This window comes from Pseudochaenichthys georgianus, chromosome 14 (assembly GCF_902827115.2).
Source record: "Pseudochaenichthys georgianus chromosome 14, fPseGeo1.2, whole genome shotgun sequence".
Taxonomy (NCBI): Eukaryota; Metazoa; Chordata; class Actinopteri; order Perciformes; family Channichthyidae; genus Pseudochaenichthys; species Pseudochaenichthys georgianus.
This window is the reverse complement of record NC_047516.1, coordinates 32414087-32435796: the sequence shown is the minus strand read 5'-3', so window position 1 is coordinate 32435796 and position 21710 is coordinate 32414087. Positions and strand designations below refer to the sequence as shown.

The 21710-nt window shown below is 43.8% G+C and overlaps 1 protein-coding gene across 3 annotated transcripts in view; it reads left to right on the top strand.

Annotated features, from left to right (window-relative positions):
• ophn1 (oligophrenin 1) overlaps positions 1 to 14705 on the top strand; it is a 29258-nt gene extending 14553 nt beyond the window's left edge. For 2 of the 3 annotated variants that reach the window (XM_034098888.2, XM_034098886.2), the window contains exons 12-24: positions 3874 to 3907; positions 4029 to 4091; positions 5182 to 5256; positions 6029 to 6113; positions 6465 to 6523; positions 7837 to 7942; positions 8089 to 8248; positions 8715 to 8859; positions 9749 to 10057; positions 11213 to 11351; positions 12054 to 12104; positions 13625 to 13672; positions 13818 to 14705. In XM_034098888.2, coding sequence (XP_033954779.1) covers positions 3874 to 3907; positions 4029 to 4091; positions 5182 to 5256; positions 6029 to 6113; positions 6465 to 6523; positions 7837 to 7942; positions 8089 to 8248; positions 8715 to 8859; positions 9749 to 10057; positions 11213 to 11351; positions 12054 to 12104; positions 13625 to 13670 — 1272 coding nt within the window. In that variant the 3' untranslated portion in view covers positions 13671 to 13672; positions 13818 to 14705. The remainder of the gene's footprint in view (positions 1 to 3873; positions 3908 to 4028; positions 4092 to 5181; positions 5257 to 6028; positions 6114 to 6464; positions 6524 to 7836; positions 7943 to 8088; positions 8249 to 8714; positions 8860 to 9748; positions 10058 to 11212; positions 11352 to 12053; positions 12105 to 13624; positions 13673 to 13817) is intronic. The other variant, XM_034098887.2, reaches the window with a different exon arrangement.
• Positions 14706 to 21710: the final 7005 nt, after the last annotated feature.

The following is a 21710-nucleotide window of genomic DNA, read 5'->3' as shown; positions in this document are numbered from 1 at the left end:
CAAATACACAGTGGGCCAAAATTAAAAAAATGGGTGCTAGTCGAGGGCCGGACTGGTTCAATGTTTATTGCAAAATGTATTGAAATGAAGTTATTGCACATATTAAACCTGGACCTAACAACGTTTAAATTATTGCCTATAAAAACAACATTAAATAATCAGCTGCAGTCATTATTTCTTATGGCTCCATCTGCAGCTTTTCCGAAGTCATTTCTTATGAGTACATTTCCCCGCAGACCAACAACAGCTTCAAAAAAACTATTCCCCTCAAAGAACAAACCAAACATGCCCTGCTGCCGTGAGAGAAAGAGCAGAAGGAAACATCCATTAAACTCAGGTTGCTGCTCTGTGATGCTTCAGATACTTGGCGTCTCATCTCGGGAGCAAGGTCATCAAAGTTTGGGCTCAGGCTCTGAGCGGAGGAGCCCCTCAGGATGGAGTGAAGGTGTGCGTGCAATATACCGGCGGGCCAGATCTAACAGTAATTAGAAATTATCCTGCGGGCCGAAATTAAATCCACCACGGGCCGTATTTGGTCCCCGGGCCTTGAGTTTGACACATGTGCTACAGACTTCCCTTCTAGAAGAATTCACTTTTAGCTCCAGGCCAGGCAGGCTACTTACAACGTTTATTATTAGGTTGCAGGTTTTGCATGTCCTAATGTAGCCTTTGAGGGTGCATCTTTTGACTTCAGCCTGATGTGTTGCAGCTCTTCTCTGAGGGTTTATGTTTGAGCCAGTCTTTTGTTTTTGTAAAAAATACCAAATATTGCCTAATGGGCAGAAAGGCGATCTTAGTTGTTTATCATTGTATTTGAGTTTGGCCTCTTTTGTCTTGATTTGCTCTACTATTGTATACAGTAGGTGTACATTGGCACAACATCAACACGTCATCGTGAGCCGAACAAGTACAACTGTATTGAAAGATGGCACGTTAGAAGTGTCTGTTTCAGGCGTCTAATGGCCTGGAAACTACGAATGAAGCCGAGACATTTATTCTGAATTTAGCAACTAGTTAATAGAGAGGAGAATGCAATGAATAACGTTTTGGGACATCCAACTTTGTATCTCATGCAGGCGGGCAGTTGTGTCGTGAAGCCAATCTACTGACTTTAGAAATGACAGCTGACATGTGGGACTTGTTTCTCACAGCAGATGTCGGCACAGCTGATGTCATTATGAATTGTTTTTACAGATGTGTGAAATGGCACATGTTGCCTTTTGCGTACCGCTCAGTAATGGCCCCTACAGCAAGGCTTCCTCTCTCCTGGCTGCTCTCCTAATCATGTGCAGGTGTTAATGGAAGCCTCTGTGAAAGTAGAAGCTGCTTCCACATTCCTGTCTGTATTCAGCAGTGAAGACACAAGATGTTGACAGTTCCTCTTTTGGTTGTAGCTTCAAACGCTTTTGTTTATTGGATGGTTTAGGTTTATTGAGGGGTGTCGTGTATGCAAGACCTTTAGACCAGTCACTGCCAGAGGATGTGAAAATAACAGAAGGCACACTTTTCGGTTCCTGTGCAACTTCCCTATTGACTTCTTCTTGAGTTTCACTTGGCATTTTCCATTCACCCTGCCCAGATATTGTCAAGCTCTGCTGCCAGGTCTATACAAAGATCATCTCGTTTACAGCTATATGACACTCTGGATGCCTGGGCACTCTCTCTGGCCTGGAGGTGCAGCAGTCCATGCTTACTGCTATGTGTTTCAACCTGTCTCTGTTCATGCCACATCCCTTGAAACGTCCTCGTTCTCTGCTGCCTTTAGTTCATCCTTTTCGCCCTGCTCTGAAAGCATTTTGCCCGTCTTTTCCATCTTACGCTTATTGACTTGCACGCTAGCAACACAACTATTTAACAGGAAGGGTATTCAAAAATAAATCAACTGTAGTAATTCTGCTAGAAAAACATCTAAATGTTCATTGCTTCCTGCAGTTCTTTGTTATGTGTGATAATATGTGTGGCTTTAAAGGGGCCCGATTGTGCTTTTCTGGGTTGTCACTCTCCCGTAGTGTGTTATTTAGGCTTTTTTGTGTGCATGTTAATGGTTTGCAAAGGCTAAAATCCCAAAGTTCCTTCCAGAGGGAGTTTCTCTCCCACTCGCGTGTTCTTCTGCAACATGGTGACATCAATATGTAACACTTGCACCTCTAGCGCTTCAACACCTTGTAATGGGGTGATAGGCTAAGGGGTGGGACATCACTTAGTAGTTAACCAATCACAACAGTTCAACCAATCGGAGCAGACTGGGCTCTGGTTTCAGACAGAGGGTGAAAAGAGGTGCTGCAGCACAGGCAGCATGAGAAAAGTGAAGAGCTTTTTGAACATTAAAGCATGGAGACACGTCACCGTAGAGACACATGGTACACATATGAAAATGAGCAGAATATTTCCTCTCTAAGACCACTAGTCTAGAAAAAGTAATTTGATGATATCGTGAAAAGTTATCCAGAACAAAGAATACTATTGAACAGACCCACATTGGCCATACACTGTGAACATCCCAGAGAGGAGCTCTGGAGGCAGCAGCAGGCTGACGCTGGCCTCTGAAGACAGTCGGCCGGTCCATTGGTCCTTAAGTTCGTCTTTTGGAAAAATATGAACATTTCCGAGCCAAGGAGTGGTCGCGATGCATGGACCGTGCGCCAATATGACACCATACGTCACATACAGATGGATCACTTGGACCCACTTTGTGCACTTTCCAATGGAATGTAATGAGACACAAGTGCATCCTCTCCAAAAGTGCCGAAAGGAAAAGAAAAGGTTTTCTTAACTCTATTCTGAGCGACGGCTTTATACAGTTTTGACGGTGGGTGAATACATGATCTGATCTAGCTTCATCATGTTTGCATAAATAGGTCATAATAGTCAGTTTTTCATCAGTGATCTTTATTGTTTATTAAAGGTTACTAATTGCCAAGTGAAAACGCTAAAAGTGATTTATGCCTACACAGATCACACACTGTGGTAATAACAGGGTGTGATGTTGATGTTTAAACCTGTGACAACACGCACTCACCCCGGGTGTGCTCGAACAAGCCTCTACTGTCCTGCCCCAGCTGCTCTGCGCGGGCCTGCCCTCAGACACCCATCAGCGGGGGGGAACACTGTGTTGGGGGAAGAATAAGACAATGCTTTGATATCAAAATGTTGCACGTCCCGACTGGTCAATTCCTTTCATTTGTTTGATGTTTTTGACTCGGGAATAACCTTTTATTTTTCCTCCTCGTGCATATTCGTTCTCTTCATTATTATTTTGTATGCAATTTGAATTTGTTTAACATTTACTTTTAGATGGAGTTAAACGGTTTATAAAACATATTAACCTAAATACACACTTTAATTTGAATCATGTTAATAGCACTCTTTTTAACTCGGGTTATTTTATTAAAATTGCATTTGGACTCAACTTGACTGATTTGTATGTTTCTATTATTTGATCATTCAAGCTTTCTGCAAACAACAGTAGCTCGGCTTTCAAAGTCCGCATCAATTTAGATACAAGCTAACTTTAAAAAGAAAAAACGTACAATAATATCAGAGTGTCTATTTGCCAAAAGCTGACATTGGTGGGAGTAATGGACATGAGATACTTTTTTGTATTGGCTGAAATAGTCCCCATGTGTAGAAAATCACCTCATTGCCCCCTGGAAGTACGCTGGTGTCCCCACGCTGAGAATCCCTGCCATTACTTCTCTGGGAAGCTATCTAGAGTGGTTTTCAGTTTCCTCCTGCCAGCATGACATGTTTCTCTCATTTTTAGTCTGAAGAAAGACGTGTTCCTTAATCAAGCTGAAGACCAGCGTAGATATTTTCCAGATGTTTCTCAGACTTCATTTTGTTTTGACATCTTTAGTTTCTTTTCCATTGCAGATCTATAATTCCCCAATTCACAATCAAGCTGAAAGTAAGTCCGTCATCACTCCCTGTATTCGCTGTGATGTTGATGAATGTACACACGTTTCATCTCATGTCAAATAAAAGCTGCCTGCCGTTAAAGCTGCTTTCTCTTTCTCTTGCGTCCACAGTGGAACTGAATGAAACGGGATTCAAGTTTGTGCGAAAGTGCATCAACCACATTGAAACAAAAGGTGAATTCTCCTTTTGACATTAATCCCAGTGTTCTTTAACTCTGTCAGTGTGCCTACTTGCCCTGAAGGGGGCGGAGTTAAGTCATAGTTGCATAGTCTTGATGCCAAGCCTGCAGGCTAAACTCAGGGGATAAATGTCCTCTCTTACAAAACTCAAAGTTTAAAATAATAGTGTATTTCACATTGTACAGATTTTTTATGATCACATCTTTAAAAAAGCCCCTCTCTCCGTGCAAGAAGCAAAAACAAGTTAAATCCCAATAACTTAATTCTACCTCGATGTATAATTCTACAGTCCCTATCTGCATGTTCGGTGGAGTGATCCATCTCATCTTTACACACTGTAAAGCATTAACCCATCACTGTACCCTGTATGCAAGGGCTGGTTTGCCTTCACTAACTGTACGGAGGCTCAGTCACTGGTACATTTTTATATACAAAGCCATGTTAGGGAAACTTCCATCTTATATCTGCTCCCTGATCTCACGGAGAATTGTAAGTGGCTACTGCCTGAGATCCAATGCTGTGGTTTTATTAAATGTGCCAACTGCTAGGACTGTCTTAGGGAAGACAGCTTTGAGATGCGCAGCTCCTCTGTCTTGGAATAGTCTGCACATTAAACGGAAACTGAACAATCTGGTGCCACTAAATGTTTTTAAAGCTCGGTTGGATGCCTCTCAATCGGAAGCTGTTCGCACCTGTTTATGTGGATAGTTATGTAAATGATGCTGTATGATGTCCTTTTGTTGTTCTGTTTATGTTTTTATGTTTCATGTGGAACTACTTGAGCAGGTCTCCCTTGGAAAAGAGATCAATGATCTCAATGGGATTTATCTGTATAAATAAAGGTTTGAAAACATAGGAATGCAGTGGAGTGTCCAAGTCCTAAACGTGGCGTCTGCCTCATGATCCACAGATGGCACCATATTCAGTCTCAAACTACATTTTCAGATGAGGGCATTCTCAATCAGGCAGGAACATCTGTATCATAATACTGGCTCCTGTAGTAGGCCATGCAGAGACACATGTTGTACATTTCCACACCATGTGTCCAGGTGTTTCGTTTTACCTCCCCCTCTCCTCTTTCTAGGCATTTCACAAGAAGGAGTGTACCGAACAGTTGGCAGCAACATCCAGGTGCAGAAGCTTTTAAATGCCTTCTTCGGTAAGAGAATAAGCCTGTAAAGTTGAAACACCTTTTACATCTGTCCATTCACTGTGTGCCTCCCCTTGGGCTCGTATCGCTCCGTTAAACAGATCAGGTTCTGCCACTTTGTAAAGCTTGTCTCTATTAATGACAAGGAATGATCAGCCAGTCGATGAAAGGCGCCAATTGTAGAAGAAGAATTACTCATGTCTTTGTTCATTTCAGCTCAACATTGCCTTATCTTTTCCCAAACTTCATTTTTGATTCGCAACCCCTTCTCTTTCATGACATGTATTCAGCCCCAACCGCCAGCTGTTCTCTCTGTTCCGTAAACAGCAGCTGTTTGAAAGGAGCAGCTAGCTCTCTGGTAAACATAGTGGATAAAAGAGGTGGACGGAAGGGGTCTGAAAATTGATGTCAGTGGTTCAAACCGTCAGTGGTTCCAGTGGCCAGCAGGGGGCGACTCCACAAGTTGCATAAAGAAGCCAGATTGTGTAGAAGTGTATGAGAAAATGACTCGATTACCTCAGTAAATATTTCTAAATGCGTTTTTGTGTAAATTGCTAGTTTCAAGTATTCTTCTGCCCCGTAATGGGATTTAGCCAGTGCTAATGTTATACTTTACCCCTGATTTTCCTATTTTGACATGGCTTTTCTTTTGTTTCTTTTCCACTGAATTCATGGCCTCACGTGGCTTATTGTTAAACTGGTCTTCAGTGTTTTCTACAACATTCTATAGTTTAACTTGCAATGTTTTTCTGCTTGTTTGTTTTGATTTGCTCCTTCACAGACCCCACACACCCAGGAGACGTGGATTTCCACAGCAGCGAAATGGATGTTAAAACAATCACAAGTGCACTGAAGTTTTATCTGAGGTACGTGTGTGTGTGTGAAAAGAGGCATGCGGGTAGGAGACACAAAGTCAATGTGTGAACAATGCTGTATACTTCCAGGTGTATTGTTGTGCTCTCCCGACGTAGTTTTCTTTCTATAAGATATATTAAATCAGACTATAGTTATGGTTATTAATACATTGCAATTACATTTTTTAATGCCGATCTTAATCCAGATAAAGACCAATCTTTTGTTCTTAATATAGCAAATGCGTGCTGGACTCTGTCCTTTCTGTGGTAGTAGTGCAAAAGGTGAATCTTGATGTTTGAAGTAGTGACTTATATTTCATTGTGGCCTTGCACTGTTTTACGACTTGTGTATTCTTTCTGCAGGAGCTTGTCTGAACCTCTGATGACCTACAGTCTGCACAGAGACCTCATATGTGCTGCAAGTAAGACACATGTTGGCCCACGATTAGGCAGCTTGGTTTGCTTGTTCATGTTTTATTGGCCTCCATTTTGAACTCTCCTCTGGGATCTCGGCCAACCAATAAAACTTGATGGCATGCAACAGGAACAGGGGAAATAGTTCCCTATTAAATGCATGCTCATTCAAAAATAAAAGAAGATCAAGTTATATATGCATTGATCACACTGTTTTGGGATAGCCTAATTATTTAGTTTAGTAATGTTTAAGTGACGTTTTTCTGAGCTTTATTGACTCTTGGGTGATTTAATCTGTACATTATTTGATAGATGCAGATTTCGATTTTATATCATGGTTGAAATAATGATTATTGTTTATAGTTTAATCAGGCGGTGGTGGCGAAGTCCATAGGGACTTGGCTTGGCAACTGGAAGGTCACCAGTTCAAGTCCCGGCAAGACCAAGTGCTACCGAGGTGTCCCTGAGCAAGGCACCGTTCCCCACACTGCTCCCCGGGCGCCGTTCAAAATGGCAGCACACTGCTCCTAACACTAGGATGGGTCACATGCAGAGAAACAATTTCCCCACGGGGGATTAATAAAAGTCCATAAAAAAAATTTAAATAATTACTTGTCCGATCTATAAAATGCCTGAAAACAGTCAAAACAATATTACCCAAACAGAAGAAAACTTCATCAATGATCTTGTTTTAACACCTATCACAATTTATTTTTTGTTTAAAATCATAGATGAGTAAAGAAACCAGAAAATACTGACATTTAAAAGTTGTAGTCAAAGAATGTTTACTTATTTTGACAGCTATTGACACATCGGTTGACTAATATATAATTGTTTAAGTACTATTTCAATATTCTAACACAATCTATATCAGACTGGAAGTCACTAAAAGAAATCGGAGTCCTCTGCTCCTCTAAATCCGTCTCACAAAGTCGCTGTAAAACAGAACACGATGACTTTATTAGCCTCAGCCTCAGGATGTTCAGAAACAAAGCTTGTGTTTCCTAAGAGAGTTGATTTTATGGCTTATTATCCGGGCCTGAGGTTGACTTGGAGACTTAATGTGTTTCCTCTCTGCCTTTGCAATTCATCGCTGTTCCCTTATCCATATATCTTTTAATCAGATGTTTATATAACTGAATCATTTCTGATAATCCAGACATTTTATTAAAAGAACCATTATATAAATGACATTTTTTACTACATACATTTTGTACATGTTTATGATTTAGGGGTAATGCAGGTACACTTTAAAACGTTATGATTTGTGTATATATGCTGTTCTTTTATGAAGTAATTGTGTGTTGTCTTTGTCACACAGAGTCCGATAATCTTGACACTCGCCTGAGTGAGATTCATTCTCTTTCCTACAAACTGCCAGAGAAGAATCGGGAGATGGTGGAGATGCTTATCAAACACTTGATCAAGTAAGTGCTAGTTTAAAAAAAAGAAGTGTACTACCCCAATAAGACCTTGTGCTGTCTTTCTGAAAGGATCTAGGTAGGATGATGTGACACTGCCTTCCTCCAGAGTTTGGTTACCTTTTATTCAACGACAGAATGTTTGTCCACAGTGTGTGCAGTCACAGTGATGAGAATCGGATGACCCCTTCAAACATGGCGGTTATCTTCGGCCCCACGCTGATGAGAGCACAGGAGGAGACTGTGGCGGCCATGTTGGATATCAAGTTCCAAAATATCGTCGTTGAAATCCTGATTGAAAACTGCAAAAAGGTACTTCGAAGAGAATGCGACTTTTGTTCGGTCTGAGACAAAAGGAGTGAGACCCTTGTGTGCGATTCCCTTTGTACTACTTAAAGGGAATTGTTGACTATTTTAGGAAATGAGCTTATTTGCCTACCTGCTGACAGTTCAATAAGAAGATTGATAGCATTCATGTCTGTAAATAATGGCAGAAGCTAACTCACTTAGCACAAGGCCTGAAAACAGATGTAAACAGCTATCTTAGCTTTGTCAAAATGTTTTACTCCACATCCAGCTCCTCTAATAATACTTCCTAATCTAATTTGGTGCAGCAGAAGCATGTGTTAGCCCGGTCACTAGGTAACTCATTTGGTATCACTGTATGTGTGTATGAGTATGTGTTTTCTTCTTCTAATGTATAAACATGTATTACTTTGGTTATTTCAGTAGCCACTAAACACGTCTCACAGCAACAATTGTATTTGTGTGATTACAGATCTTCAGCTATGTGCCGGAGGACAGCACTGCCGCCCCGGTCCCTCCCCCACGCATCACCCCGAGGAAGCGGCAACCCATCACCATCTCGAAGCGGCCACCTCGTGTTTTTCAAGCTCTTAGTCACGACCACTTTCTCACAGAGAGTAATTATTAGCCTCCCCTGCCTTCACTGTCATCCTCATCGTTATCCCACCCTGTCTGTGATAAGTGTAGTCATTAGATTTACTGTTTTTCTTCTTAACCTTTTCTGAACATTTTAAATGTACTGTAGTGTTTGTCTGTGTCCATCAAATGCCATTCAAACATGAAGTACTTTGTCAAATCAAAATCCAATTTATTCTGTCTTCATTTTTCATTTATTGTTTATGGATTTGGTGCTTTTATTTCAAGTACAAATAAACGTATCAACTCTACTTTTTTTAAATTCCTTTGTGTGTCTGTTCCATTTCACCTGGAAACAAAAAGGTCCTATGGTGGTTCAAGACCACAAAGCAAGTTTTTGGCCATAACATAATAATAAAAAATAGCAACAATTATACACGGATGTATTTAAGACTATTTGATAAAGTGATGACCTTGACAGACGTGGATGTAAACTGCCTCTTGAATGTGAAGCGTTGGCATAATACTGTGAGGCGGTCATTTGGATCCTACATTAGTATTTTTCTTTCAAGGCTTCTGACTAAATCGTATCCTTTTCTGTCTGTGGGTGTGTCTCCTTCCTCTCTTACCCTGTCGCTGAAACATTTGGCACCATTAGCGTGTCCTTTTTGCATTGGTTACACATTTGGAATTGGCATATCTTTGTTTTCTACTTAAAAAAATCAACTAGATCCAAATATGTGCATGTGTTACCAGTTTAATGCTGGATGAATCTGACCGTCAGTGTATTCTACCCGGTTCTGTTCTCACATTGAACATAATTAGAATTCATTCATAAAGGAAAACATTAACATTTGGCTGGAAGTTATTGAACTGTTTTAACGTTTGGCTGTCCACCTTGCAGTAATGAGCGTGTTTCCTTTACAACAGATGGCCAGAGTGACAGCCCTATTGCAGCTGCGGAGGTCTCCACCAACCCTGTCCCCCTGCAGAGGTCGAGACCCCTGGGCTGTGCGCCGCAGCTCCCCAGAGACCCCCCACCCAGACTGGCGCTGATGCCCAGGCCAGGCAGCCGTCAGGACAAGCACTCAGAGCCCAACGCTGGCAGGATAGACGACACGATACAAAGGTCCGATTCTTCTGCGGCGGCAAATGGGGAGTCTGGGGTCTATGTGAGCAGAGTACCCTCGTTCCAGGGCAGAAAGGTACCCCCCAAAGGCACGCCAGCCAACAGAGAAGGTAGGATTTAGGAATAAAGCCTCCTGTGTGTTGGTTTGCCAAGACATGAACATGAAATGTTGTCTGACTGAGAACCTGTGTCTGCTTGCTTGTCATGTGGATTCATCCAGTCCTTTAAAGTCATTCTGATCTTTTTCATTTTATTTGAGCAAGTAGTTCCATTGTGATGCTACATGTCTTCTGCCAGGGAGCCCTGATTGAGTCATGTCTCTAACGCATTATGAACTGATGCTTCTAATGGGTTGTAATCTGCTTATAGCACTGTGCAGCTGTGGTTATGTTAAATAATGTTATAGAAACAAATAAGGTCAAGTGCACACCTCATAGTTGCTGCCCCCTCACTGACTGTCTTAGCATTCGTGATGGCGTTTTGTCATCCCCATAATGCATCATGGCTTTTTTATATAATCATTTATAACTAAGTATAGCGGCTATGAGTAACTGGGTGGCCATTGTTTTCTTTAGATTAAGTAAAAATGAATGCTCACTGTGTGTTTCCCAACCACAGAATGAATGCATCACATTATAATGCAATATAACATCATTATAAAGCATTATAACTCACTATGACCCTTGCAACAACAACAAGTAAATGTTTCACATTTGAAGATACTTGACGTTAAAAGTCATTATAAAATGCTGTGTAAGGGTGATTGTTATAAAGAATTATTAAGATTTATAGATATTTTAATTTATTTAGTGCTACAAGCCGACTATAACACATGTGAGTGGGTTTATAATACTTTATATACATTGCATCATATCAATGTGTCGTGGTACAATCTGGGAACAATAACATCACAAAGAAATAGCTAAATACAAAGAGATGGAAAACATAGGGATAGGATGTGCAACTATTGGCACGTTTGTAATTGTTGGCTGTATAAATAGTGGTTAGTTGTGTGGCTGTCCCACCTGTTCACCCTGGCTTCAGTGCTAAGAGATCTGCCGTTGGTTTTCTTCCTTTTCATTTATTTTCAAATGAATAAAGTCTGGGGGGGAGGGGTGTGTGGGAGACTAGGGAACACACACAGACATGTTAGCCTTTGCAGACCATTTACATGCACAACAACGTATATCACACACTACAGGAAAGAGAAACCCCAGAGGCATAATGGGGACCCTGTCATCTGAACAAATATTGGTTTTTTTCAGCAGATTGCGATGGTCTCACCCGGACAAGGTCCGCAGGGGGTCCCATTTGCAGACCCCCTGTTAGGCCTCCTGAGCCCCCCTCCAGATTCCCTGCTTCACTAAAGATCCCGAGTGCAGCCAGCAGCGAGGCCCCATCCTAGTAAGTGCTCCTTACATCCTAAAGTCTGTCCCTTTTGAAACAGGGCTGAAACAGAGGGGATTATGGGTAATGCTACAATGGGTGATCTGTTTGGTATTCGGAGCCAAACACTTCAGAGACATGTTTTGTATATATCTGAGACCTATAATATATTGATGAAAAACAGTCAAATAGGGGACCTTTACGTTCTGGTTCAACATCATATCAAACACACCGAGCGGGTCTCTGTGTTAAAAGCTCTAAAACAAACACTGTACACAAACTAAACTACTGGCTCTTTGATATCATATCCTAATATCATAATAATCTCAAATAATACATATGTATTTTTAAATAACATATATTATATTATAAATATATTTGATTACATTGTGTATACATAAATATGTTTTATATCGTTATATTTATAAAAAAATGAAAACAAATATTTTTCTTTATATTTTTCTTTTGGTTCAATTCTTACTTTTATTAGTTTTTGTGTTTTCTCACAAGTACAGTGTACACTATAATACATGTCTGTCAATGTCCCACAGTTAGCCAAGAGGCTATTTTCATCTGTAGTCCCTGGACAGATGTTCTAAGGTCACCCTAAAAACAAATGATGTTTAAAATAACAAGTCAATGAATTTAACAAAGATACTCACATATAAGTTGAATTATAAACATGCAATACTACAAACATGTCTGCTTCTTTGTCCGCAGTGTTGCCTCGAAAACCAAGTTTTTTGAGAATGCCTCCAGGCACGGCACCAGGTATGTAACAGCCGCTTCTTCTCACAGTAACGTCATTCTGGAGATAGAAACACACACGTCATATTTTATGATGTGCTTGGATGGTCCACTTTAGGATCCCTGTTGCACTCCCTGCACACAGGGATGGAAATGAGTGGGAAGAATGTGAGGGAGTTTCATCAGAGGGAGTTTATCAGGGTTCATACACTTTTTCACCAATGATTTTCAATGACTTCTCCATGACCATTACCTCATTTTCCATGACCAAACAAATGACTCTTTCTCAGCAGTACCACTGAACATGGTTTATTTTAACATGGAACAGGAAAATAAGGTCTGCATATGAAACATGTTGTGCCTATCTAAAACAAATCAAATAGTAGGCGTACTAGCTTCTACACGCTAAAGCAGTGGTAGTCGATCGCGAGAGAGAGAGACTACTGCTATATTTAACCATATATCGAGCCCGATCGTCGATTTCGAATGGCTTAATGCAATTGTTTGCCTGTCTGGCCATTGGAATCGGGCTCTTTGAAGATCCAGAAAATCTCCGGTTTTCTTAGATTTCTGATCGGATTGGCAAAAACTTCAGAATTTGTATTGACCGCCGTTCAACCGCGTTGTTTTCCCCCAAAAGTGGGCGGAGCAGTTATTTTTGCCCGGAAGTGACGCATTTGTTCCTCTCATCTATGGGTGCTGAGAGAGGTATCCATAGATCTCTTCATGTTGCTCTCAAAGTGCACCAGATTGATGCTTTCAACTTCAATATTTAAAAAAAATCTTCCCGGGGGAGCATCCTCCTAGAGGAGGTGAGGACCTAGAGGAGGTGAGGACCCCCCTAGAGGAGGTGAGGTCCGCCCCCCCACTCATAAAATAGCACTTTACCCCTGCCAATATGCCGTGAGCTGATTATGGAGCCTTCATTGTAACAGTAATTCAGATGCAATTAGCCTATAAAAGGCCTCAAACTGGAAGCACTGTCTGGGCCGTCTTATTCACTCAATTCTGCAATAGGTAGATCTCGCCTTTCACCTAGGCCGAGGTCGGTGATCTTGGGCTTAAAAAGGTTGGTGACCACTGCGCTAAAGCAACTAAAATCTCTCACCAGCAAAATACCTCGTCAGTTAGATGCCATTTTATGTTATATTACTATACGATACAGTATTTATTATCATTATAGTATTACTATTTCGGCAATTGGATAAAATATAAATATTTGATGCAACTTTAGTTACATTTCCATGACTTTTCCAAAATGTTGTGAAAATATTACAGATTCATTATTTTACTACTGTGTAATACGGACATTGGGTAGACACATTTGGATAGGTGTCAGCCCTCTGAAGAAAAATTACAGTTTTTAGCAATAAGATTTTCGTTATTTTAATATCACAGTACTGCAATGACTCAGACATTTGTCACACAGTCTGACCTTTTTGCAATTGGATATTTTTGGACCTTTAGGCGGATCCCGTGCTGGTGGTTGAGCTGAAACCAAAAATGTAATTTATAATTGACTTGTTTTCTGTTTTCTAATTTAGTCCGCCGGCTTCTCCATCCTCATCAACAAGTTCAAATGGGAAATAGAGGTGAGATGTTTCTGGCCTTGTGTCGGATCTAACAGCATTAAAGCGATGAAATGCAAACAGTGTACCTGTGTATAAAAGGCATTTGTTTTAATGTCTTTTTTCGTACTTGACACAAACCTTTGGCTTTTTTTCCTCCGAATTAAAGTTGACGAGACTCGGACCACATCATGTGACTTCTGCATGTGCTGCTGGGTGCTGATCCAGCTGGAGGGAGTCACCGCCAGCACTCTGAGGAAGTGGCTCTTAAGGAACTGAGAGTGGTGTGTAATGCAACAAAGAAGCAAAGGGAATTTAGAATGAGCTTGCAAAGTAATCCTCTCAGTGTTTGATTATTATTCCAAAGTTAGGATGGAGTAATATTATTGTTTTCCCCACGTTTCATGCCACTTTACAATTGTGTCAAATAACATTACCGGTTTTTGTTATTTTACAGTGTTAAAATGTTAATGGAAGGAAACTAATGGTTACAGCTTACTTAGACTATATGATTAAGTAAGTTTAATTTGAAATTCATTATTCTTAATATTAACTTTTAGATTTTATGAATATTGACCTGGGTGAAGCAATGGAGTAATTACTCCTTTCAAAGCTATTTTAGTCTTTTTAAAATATGTAGATTTAATTATGTATGTCAGTTCAGACATAGTGTGTCATACACACATAAGTCACTTTTTAAGAGGCATTACAAAAAGTATTTTGCTACACACTGTGAGTGTAGTTTGAATTTACACCATGAATATTACGATAGCGTAAGTTAAAAAGGGAACATAAACTAGTGTACATTCCCTTAATTCTGACTCTCAGGGGAGTTTACCTCTCAAATCAATTGTTGGAGAAACAAAAAATGTAAATTAAGAATTTGCTACAATTGATTGTTACAATATGTACAAAATAACACTCCATAGTTTTATTTCTGTTTCCGAAATTATAATGTTAATTTTACTGATTTTTTTATAACCACACTTGACAACTCTGGTTGTTGTCTGGATAGGTTTTTATTCACCTTGGAAAATAAACATGAACAAAGTTTTAACATGACTCATGAATATTATTGCTCAAAGTTATGTTATTGCATGCTGTTTTTACATTGAAATCAATTCCACAGCTTATATTTCACATTTCAACTTTATTACCATTGACTTTTACTGTATGTGTTCTCTTTGGGGTGATTGAAGAGCACATTAACACATAACATAACCATAGGTTACTTACGTAACCCCAGACCTCAACGTCAGGGAATCCACCCACCCTTTAAGTAGCTTGCGCTACGACGCAGCGTCATTCAAAATAAGCACCTCTTCTCGCTTCGCCTTAGCAAGAAGGGCCGTCTGGTGAGACATCTCACTTCATGTTACTCTGAGGACTGGGGTTACGTAAGTAACCTATAGTTCTCATTCATAACACTCCGTTCGATATCTCACTATGGGATATTGAAACTCCCGTATTGCTAGACATGCTTATCTCGAAAATCACCAAAACAACCAGAACTTAACAGGTAGAACTAGAGATGTTCACAAGTCTTTTTTTGCAAGTCCAAGTCAAGTCTCAAGTCTTTGTGGGGTGAGACTTGATCAAGTCTCAAGTCTTTGGTCACGAGTCCAAGTCAAGTCTCAAGTCTCTCTTCTGGTTGTAATAAGCCTTCTATTGTCTGCTGCTATCCAGTCTGTTAAGAATACTGCACAGCTATATCTAAGACATTCAAAGCATTTACTGTGTTATTATCACTCCTATATCTATTAGCATACAGTATCAGTACTGATTAGTTGTTTGTTATATGATCACTTTAAACGGGCTATTGCAATGCAATATGAGGAAAAACATCACACTTTAGCTAAATGCAAACAACTTATAAGCAAAACACTTCAGAATCAGAAATCAGTATCACAAATACTTTATTAATCCCCCGCAGGGAAACTGTTAAAAGTACTTAAAAGCGGGTAATGATTAACGTTACCGACCTTTTTTATGTCATGTCAAGAGTTGGATGTCACCGCCACTCAACTCAAACAAGTGTGACAAGCAATTCACTCATCTTTTCAAATACTCAGTTACAAAGCTAGCAGCAAGCTAAGTTAACATCACACAGCTGATGCTGAGCTAAACATGTTTGCTAACCGTCCATATGCGTTAATGTGACTGACCTCTCCGGGTGAGTTTTCAAGTGCCTGATGAAATTCGACGTTGTTGCGCCAGCATCCTTGATTTTGATATTGCAGACTTTGCAGTGTGCGCTCCTTTTGTTGGTGCCGCCGGCGTTTTGTTCGAAGTTTTTGTAGTTGAACCTAATTACAAGCGGTACAGCCGCACGTGTGCCGCCGGTCGCCATGGTGTTACTACGAGGTAGTAACAGTACGCACGTCTGCGTAATGAGCCCGGCTAAAATAACTGGATGGCCTACCTGCCTGTCAGCCTTCCATCTGGGCACAAACTTATCTCGTGCCCTCATTGGTCATGTGCAGATTATCTCCGGTTGTGTATTTTCTAGGGCTGTCAGTCGATTAAAATATTTAATCGCGATTAATCGCATGACTGTCCATAGTTAATCGCGATTAATCGCAAATTAATCGCACATTTTTTATCTGTTCTAAATGTACCTTAGAGGAATATTTTTCCAGTTTTTAATACTCTTTTCAACATATGAGTGGACAAATATGCTTTATGCTAATGTTTATTATCATTTGAACAATGACAAATATTCTCATGAATATTAAACAACAACCTGGAACCTCTCTCATTCAATACAAATGGGGGGGGGGGGGGGGGGGGGGTGTGTGTGTGTGTGTGTGTGTGTGTGTGTGTGTGTGTGTGTGTGTGTGTGTGTTGGATCGTTGGAGCTATGTGCAACTCAAGGCATATGCTCGAACGGGAGCTGCCTGGACGCTGCGATCATGTTGCTGCAATCATGAGTGTGCTGACTTCTCGTACAATGTCCCACTGTCTGGCTTCCTGCATCAAGTCAAGTGCTCGGCGCAGTTGTGGCGAAATGTCGCTCCTCTGTTTTCATTTAAACAGCTCCTTATATCCGTTAGCGCAGCTAACTAGCACCAGATGCTAACAACAACAACAATGCACGTAAGGTCTCTCTCTCGCTCGCTCGGGCCACACATACACACACCCTCCCGGTCCTCCCGATGGCCAGTCGGTGCCTGCCGGTGAGCGTGGGAGTCTGGTCTGCCACAAGCGGGCGGCAGGAGCGGGGCTGTCAGCAGAGGGTATTTTAAACTCGATGCGCTCTGAAACTACGGGGCAGCCGAGGAAAAAAAATACACATGCGTTAATCGCGTTAAAATAATTAGTGGCGTTAACTTTTTTTTGCGTTAACGCGTTATTAACTTGACAGCCCTAGTATTTTCAAATTCTAGCGATCTCGAGCCGGTTTCTCTCAAATGTACCTACCCCACCTTTAATACGCCAAAAATAGAAAACACAATGATTGTTCACGAGTCCCAACACACGAGTCCAAGTCGAGTCTGAAGTCTTTTGGTCACGAGTCCAAGTCAAGTCTGAAGTCTCTGTGTGTGCGACTTAAGTGCAACTCGAGTCCGAGTCGCAGACTCGAGTCCCCATCTCTGGGTAGAACGCTGTCTCAACACGGGGCCCAGCACTGCGCGGGCCACACTTGGAGCAGAGACATCTAGCCTGTAAAAGCGGACAAAAGTGAGCGGTGAGGACCAGCTTGCTGCTGCACAAATGTCTTGCATGGAAACACCCTTGAACAAAGCCCAGGATGTAGCCAGTCCACAAGTAGAATGAACACGCAGGCCCGTTGGTGCCTGCAAACCCTGACTCGTATAAGCCAGAGCAATCGCTTCCACAATCCAGTGGGAGAGCCGTTGCCTGGTAACGGGCTTGCCTTTATGTGGGTTAGCCCAGGATATAAAGAGTTGGTCATTACAACGAAACTCTTTTGACCCGTCCATATAGGTGCGTAAAGCACGGACTGGCCACGGCAATTCGGCCGCTGTTCCTCAGAGGAACACAGTGGCGGAGGAAATGCCACAATGTCAATTGGGGTACATGAGCCAACCACCTTAGGTACAAAGGCAGGGTTGGGCAAACTGAGTGCATGAAGGATGTACAGAGAGCGCATGAATGTCACTGACTCGCTTGGCAGATGCCAGATCCAGTAACAACACTGTCTTCAGTGACAGGTGTTTCATGTCAGCTTCTTCCAGGGGTTCAAATGGGGTCAGTTTGAGCCCATCTAAAACCACTGCCAGGTCCCATAAGGGCACCAGTGACCTGGAGACAGGGAGGAGCCTGCGAGCTCCTTTCATAAAACGGCAGACCAAGGGATGTTGGCTAGCCGTCTTTCCCTCAAAGCCCACATGGCATGCAGCAATAGCAGCCAGGTGCACTTTGATCGTAGAGAAAGCTCTGTGTTTATCAATCAGGTCCTGTAGAAAGGATAAAATCACCCCGACAGGACATTGAAAAGAGATGTGTCCTTTTTGAAGGCACCACTCCTCAAACACCCTCCACTTACAGTCATAGAGAGACCTGGTGGAGGAAGCTCTTGCACTCTGAATAGTGTTTATCACCTTCTGAGGGAGACCCACTGTATTCAGATTGTACCACTCACGGGTCAGGCCCATAGTGCCAAGCGCCCTGGGTGTGGGTGAAAGATCGCCCCCCCCCCCCCCCCCCCCCCCGCCTGAGACAATCTGTCCCTGCGTGGTGGGGGCTGCCACGGCTGCCCGCACAGCAGCTGATATATCTCCGCCAGCCAGTACATTGCAGGCCAGTGCGGAGCTATCAGGATAAGTGTGTGGCGTTGTTCTCTCACTCTGGCCAGAGTTGGGGGTATCAGAGCCAGGGGTGGGAACGCGTACAGAAGGACCGGAGGCCAAACGTGCGCGAGCATGTCCACGCCTAACGGTGTGTTTAAATCGCGCATTGAAAAGAACAGCTGACATTGAGCATTTTCTTTTGATGCGAACAGATCTACCGCGGCTCGGCCGTAACGCACCCACAGCTGACTCCCAACTATTGGATGTAGAGTCCAGTCTGCATATAGTGGTGCACCTCTGGACAGCAGATCTGCCCCGAGGTTCATCACTCCTGGTACGTGCGTCGCTCTCAGAGAGAGGAGACGGCTCCATAAGATCAGTTTGCGTGCATCTTTTCTGTGTTTATTACAAAAACCCAGGTCGAGCAGGTGTTTTACGAGGACATTCGTCTGCGTAATAGCCTCTTGCTCCGACTGTGCGAGAAGGAGCCAATCGTCCAGATAAGTTGCCAGGTGAATACCCTGTTATCTTAACGGGGCTATCGCGGCTTCCGTACACCGTACAAACACTCGCGGGCTGAGAGACAGACCGAAGGGAAGTACTCTGTACTCGTAACAGACACCCTGAAAGGCGAACCTCAGATATTTCCTGTGTGGGTAATATACTGGGATGTGAAAATCTTTCAGGTCGACTGATGTGAACCAGTCGTTTTGGTGCACGAGACGCAACAGATATGTGTGAGTGAGCATTCTGAATTTGTATCTTTTGAGATATTTGTTCAGAGCTCTCAAATCTAGTATAGGCCGAATTCCGTTCCCTCCCCATTTGGGAACGAGGAAATACTTTGAATCAAAGCCGCTCTGACTCTGTTCAGAGGGTATTATAGATATAGCCTTCTGTTCTAGTAGCGAGAAAATCTCTTGCTCCAGAATATGGGCCGACTCTCCCCGGGCCTGTGAATACAGAATGCCCGAGAAGTGAGGGGGGGGGGTGACAGCGAATTGGAGTCTGTAGCCCCGTGTTACTGTCTTGAAAACCCAAGCAGAATCTGTGAGCATCCTCTACTTTTCGCTTCTCAAAGTGAGCGGAGATGTCACAGCTCTGTCGTCTGCCCTCAGTGTCTCTATTTGTTGTGTTATGGAGCCCTCTAGTGTCTGAACACGGTGGTACCCAAGGTTGACAACCCCGGCCGACACTGCGCATGTGCGTGGCGGTGGTGCCTTCACAATCCCGTCTATTGTCCGCCTTTTGAGAGAGGCCGTAGCCGCTCTCAAAAGAGGGGCAGACGACAGACTGTTTATTGCTTTTATTGTTTTTCTTTTAATTTTTATTGACTGCGCCCTTGGCTTCAAGCCTGGAAACGACAGTGGAAAATGATTTATTAGGAAACAACAATGATGACATGTGTTTGACTTAAACAGGCAGCGGAACTTTCTGTCTTTGATGTTAAGTCCATTTCCCTGATGGCGCGAACTTGAGGATGACGTTCTAGCATCACTCGAGGCGACGGGAAGATGGGGGCATGGTGGCACCCCGAAAACACATGAGCATCTAACACTGGAACGTGCTCTGGAGCTGGGGAACAGGGAGGAGGCTGTCAGGCCGCCCGCTCCTTCTTCCTCGCCTGGTGGCTGAAAACCTGGGTCGGCTGCGCCTGAGCGGCAGCTGCCGGGACCGGAGTTTTTCTTGGCCAGCTCCCCCTCGCCTCGTGCCTGGGCTGGGGACCCGGGACGGGCTGTGGTCTCTGCTGCTTCGGTATCTTGAACCGGGCAGGACGTGAGGCAGCTTGAGTGAAGGCGTGCGGCGGGACCATTGAAGGTGGCGGCTGGACCCTTCCTTTTTGATTCTCAGCTGCATCGAAGCTAGAGCGGAGCCAAATATGCCCTCGGGAACAATAGGCATGTCCAGAACATCCTCTTTTTCCCGGTCTGGAAGGTTCGTCAGGTTGAGTCACCTGGCTCTCTCCTGTACCACCATAATTCCCAGTGCTTTGCCCGTGGCTTGGACTGCACAGCGCTGCACAGGGAGGCAAATGTCCGTGATCGCTGCGATCTCGTCCCACACGGCAGTCTCAGGTCTGCTCGACAAGTCTTCGCAGAGCTCCGCCTGGTAGGCGGTCAGCAGCGAGGAGACGTTGAATGCCCTGGCGGACAAAGCTGCGGCTTTATAGGCTCGTTCGGTCATCGCTGACTGGAACCGGTCTGCCTTTGCCGGTAGCATGGGGTTCCTGCTCGGTGTCGAAGCCAGCCTCGGTTGGAGGTGGGCTGCCACCAGCGGTTCCATGGGCGGCATGCGGAGCAGGCCGAGCCTCTCCATATCGTCACAGTCCAGGGAGGAGGCACCCTGGATTGGGGCCTTGCTGCTAAAAGGGCGGTCTCTCCATGAGACCGACACCTCGTCCAGCATCTCCGGAAAGACTGGAAGGAGCTGCCTCTTCGTCCTCGCTGCTTGGGGCAAGTTCTTCCCCTCGTAGCGAGATCTGGAGGTCTCCTTGGCCACTTCAGGCCATGGGATGTCCAGCCTGAACGCAGCGCGTTGACACACGGCCTGCAAGTCCATACTTAGGACGGGCAAAGCTGGTGTGCTTTCGCCCGGGAGAGCGGACATCGCTCCCGGCTTTGCAGCCTGAGCCGATGAAACGAAGATGTCATCCGAGTCCGAGTCGGACAGGAGGAACTCAGAGGTATCCTCTTCGTCCTTCATATAGTTCAACTCCAGGACATCCTCCGCGGGTGGAACCATGGTGAGGTCCAGTTGGGAGCCCCAGCTTAACACAGCGCGGGGCTCCGCTCTCGCAGCTCTTGTCCCCACCGGGTCCCAGCCTGACACGGCGTGGGGCTCCGGTTCAGCGGCTGCCGCTGTTGTTGAGTCCCAGCCTGACACAGCGCGGGGCTCAATCTCTGCGGCGGACGCCACCATGTCTTGATTGCCGGCCGGCGAATCAGCGGACATGAGGGGGTCCCGTCCCGACAAGCTAGCTTGGCGTGCTAACCGTCGGCGGAAGCTCTTAATGGTGAAGCGGGTACAATGCCCGCACGAGCCGGGGTTATCGATAGCCTCCCGGGCGTGTTCCAGCCCAAGGCAGGACGAGCAGACCTGGTGTGAGTCTGTGCCTGAGATCTTAAACCCGCAGCCGCATAGCCGAGCCTCCGAGTCCCTGACTCCTCTGGTGTGAGGGAGAGAAGGGTCCATCTTCGTTCGCCGGGGTGCCGGCGTGGAGTGGACACGCTAGTAACAGGTACGTTACTGAGAACAAAATCTGACCTTGCTGTTAGTCCGAAAGGAAAAAAGCGACGGAGTAGATTTTA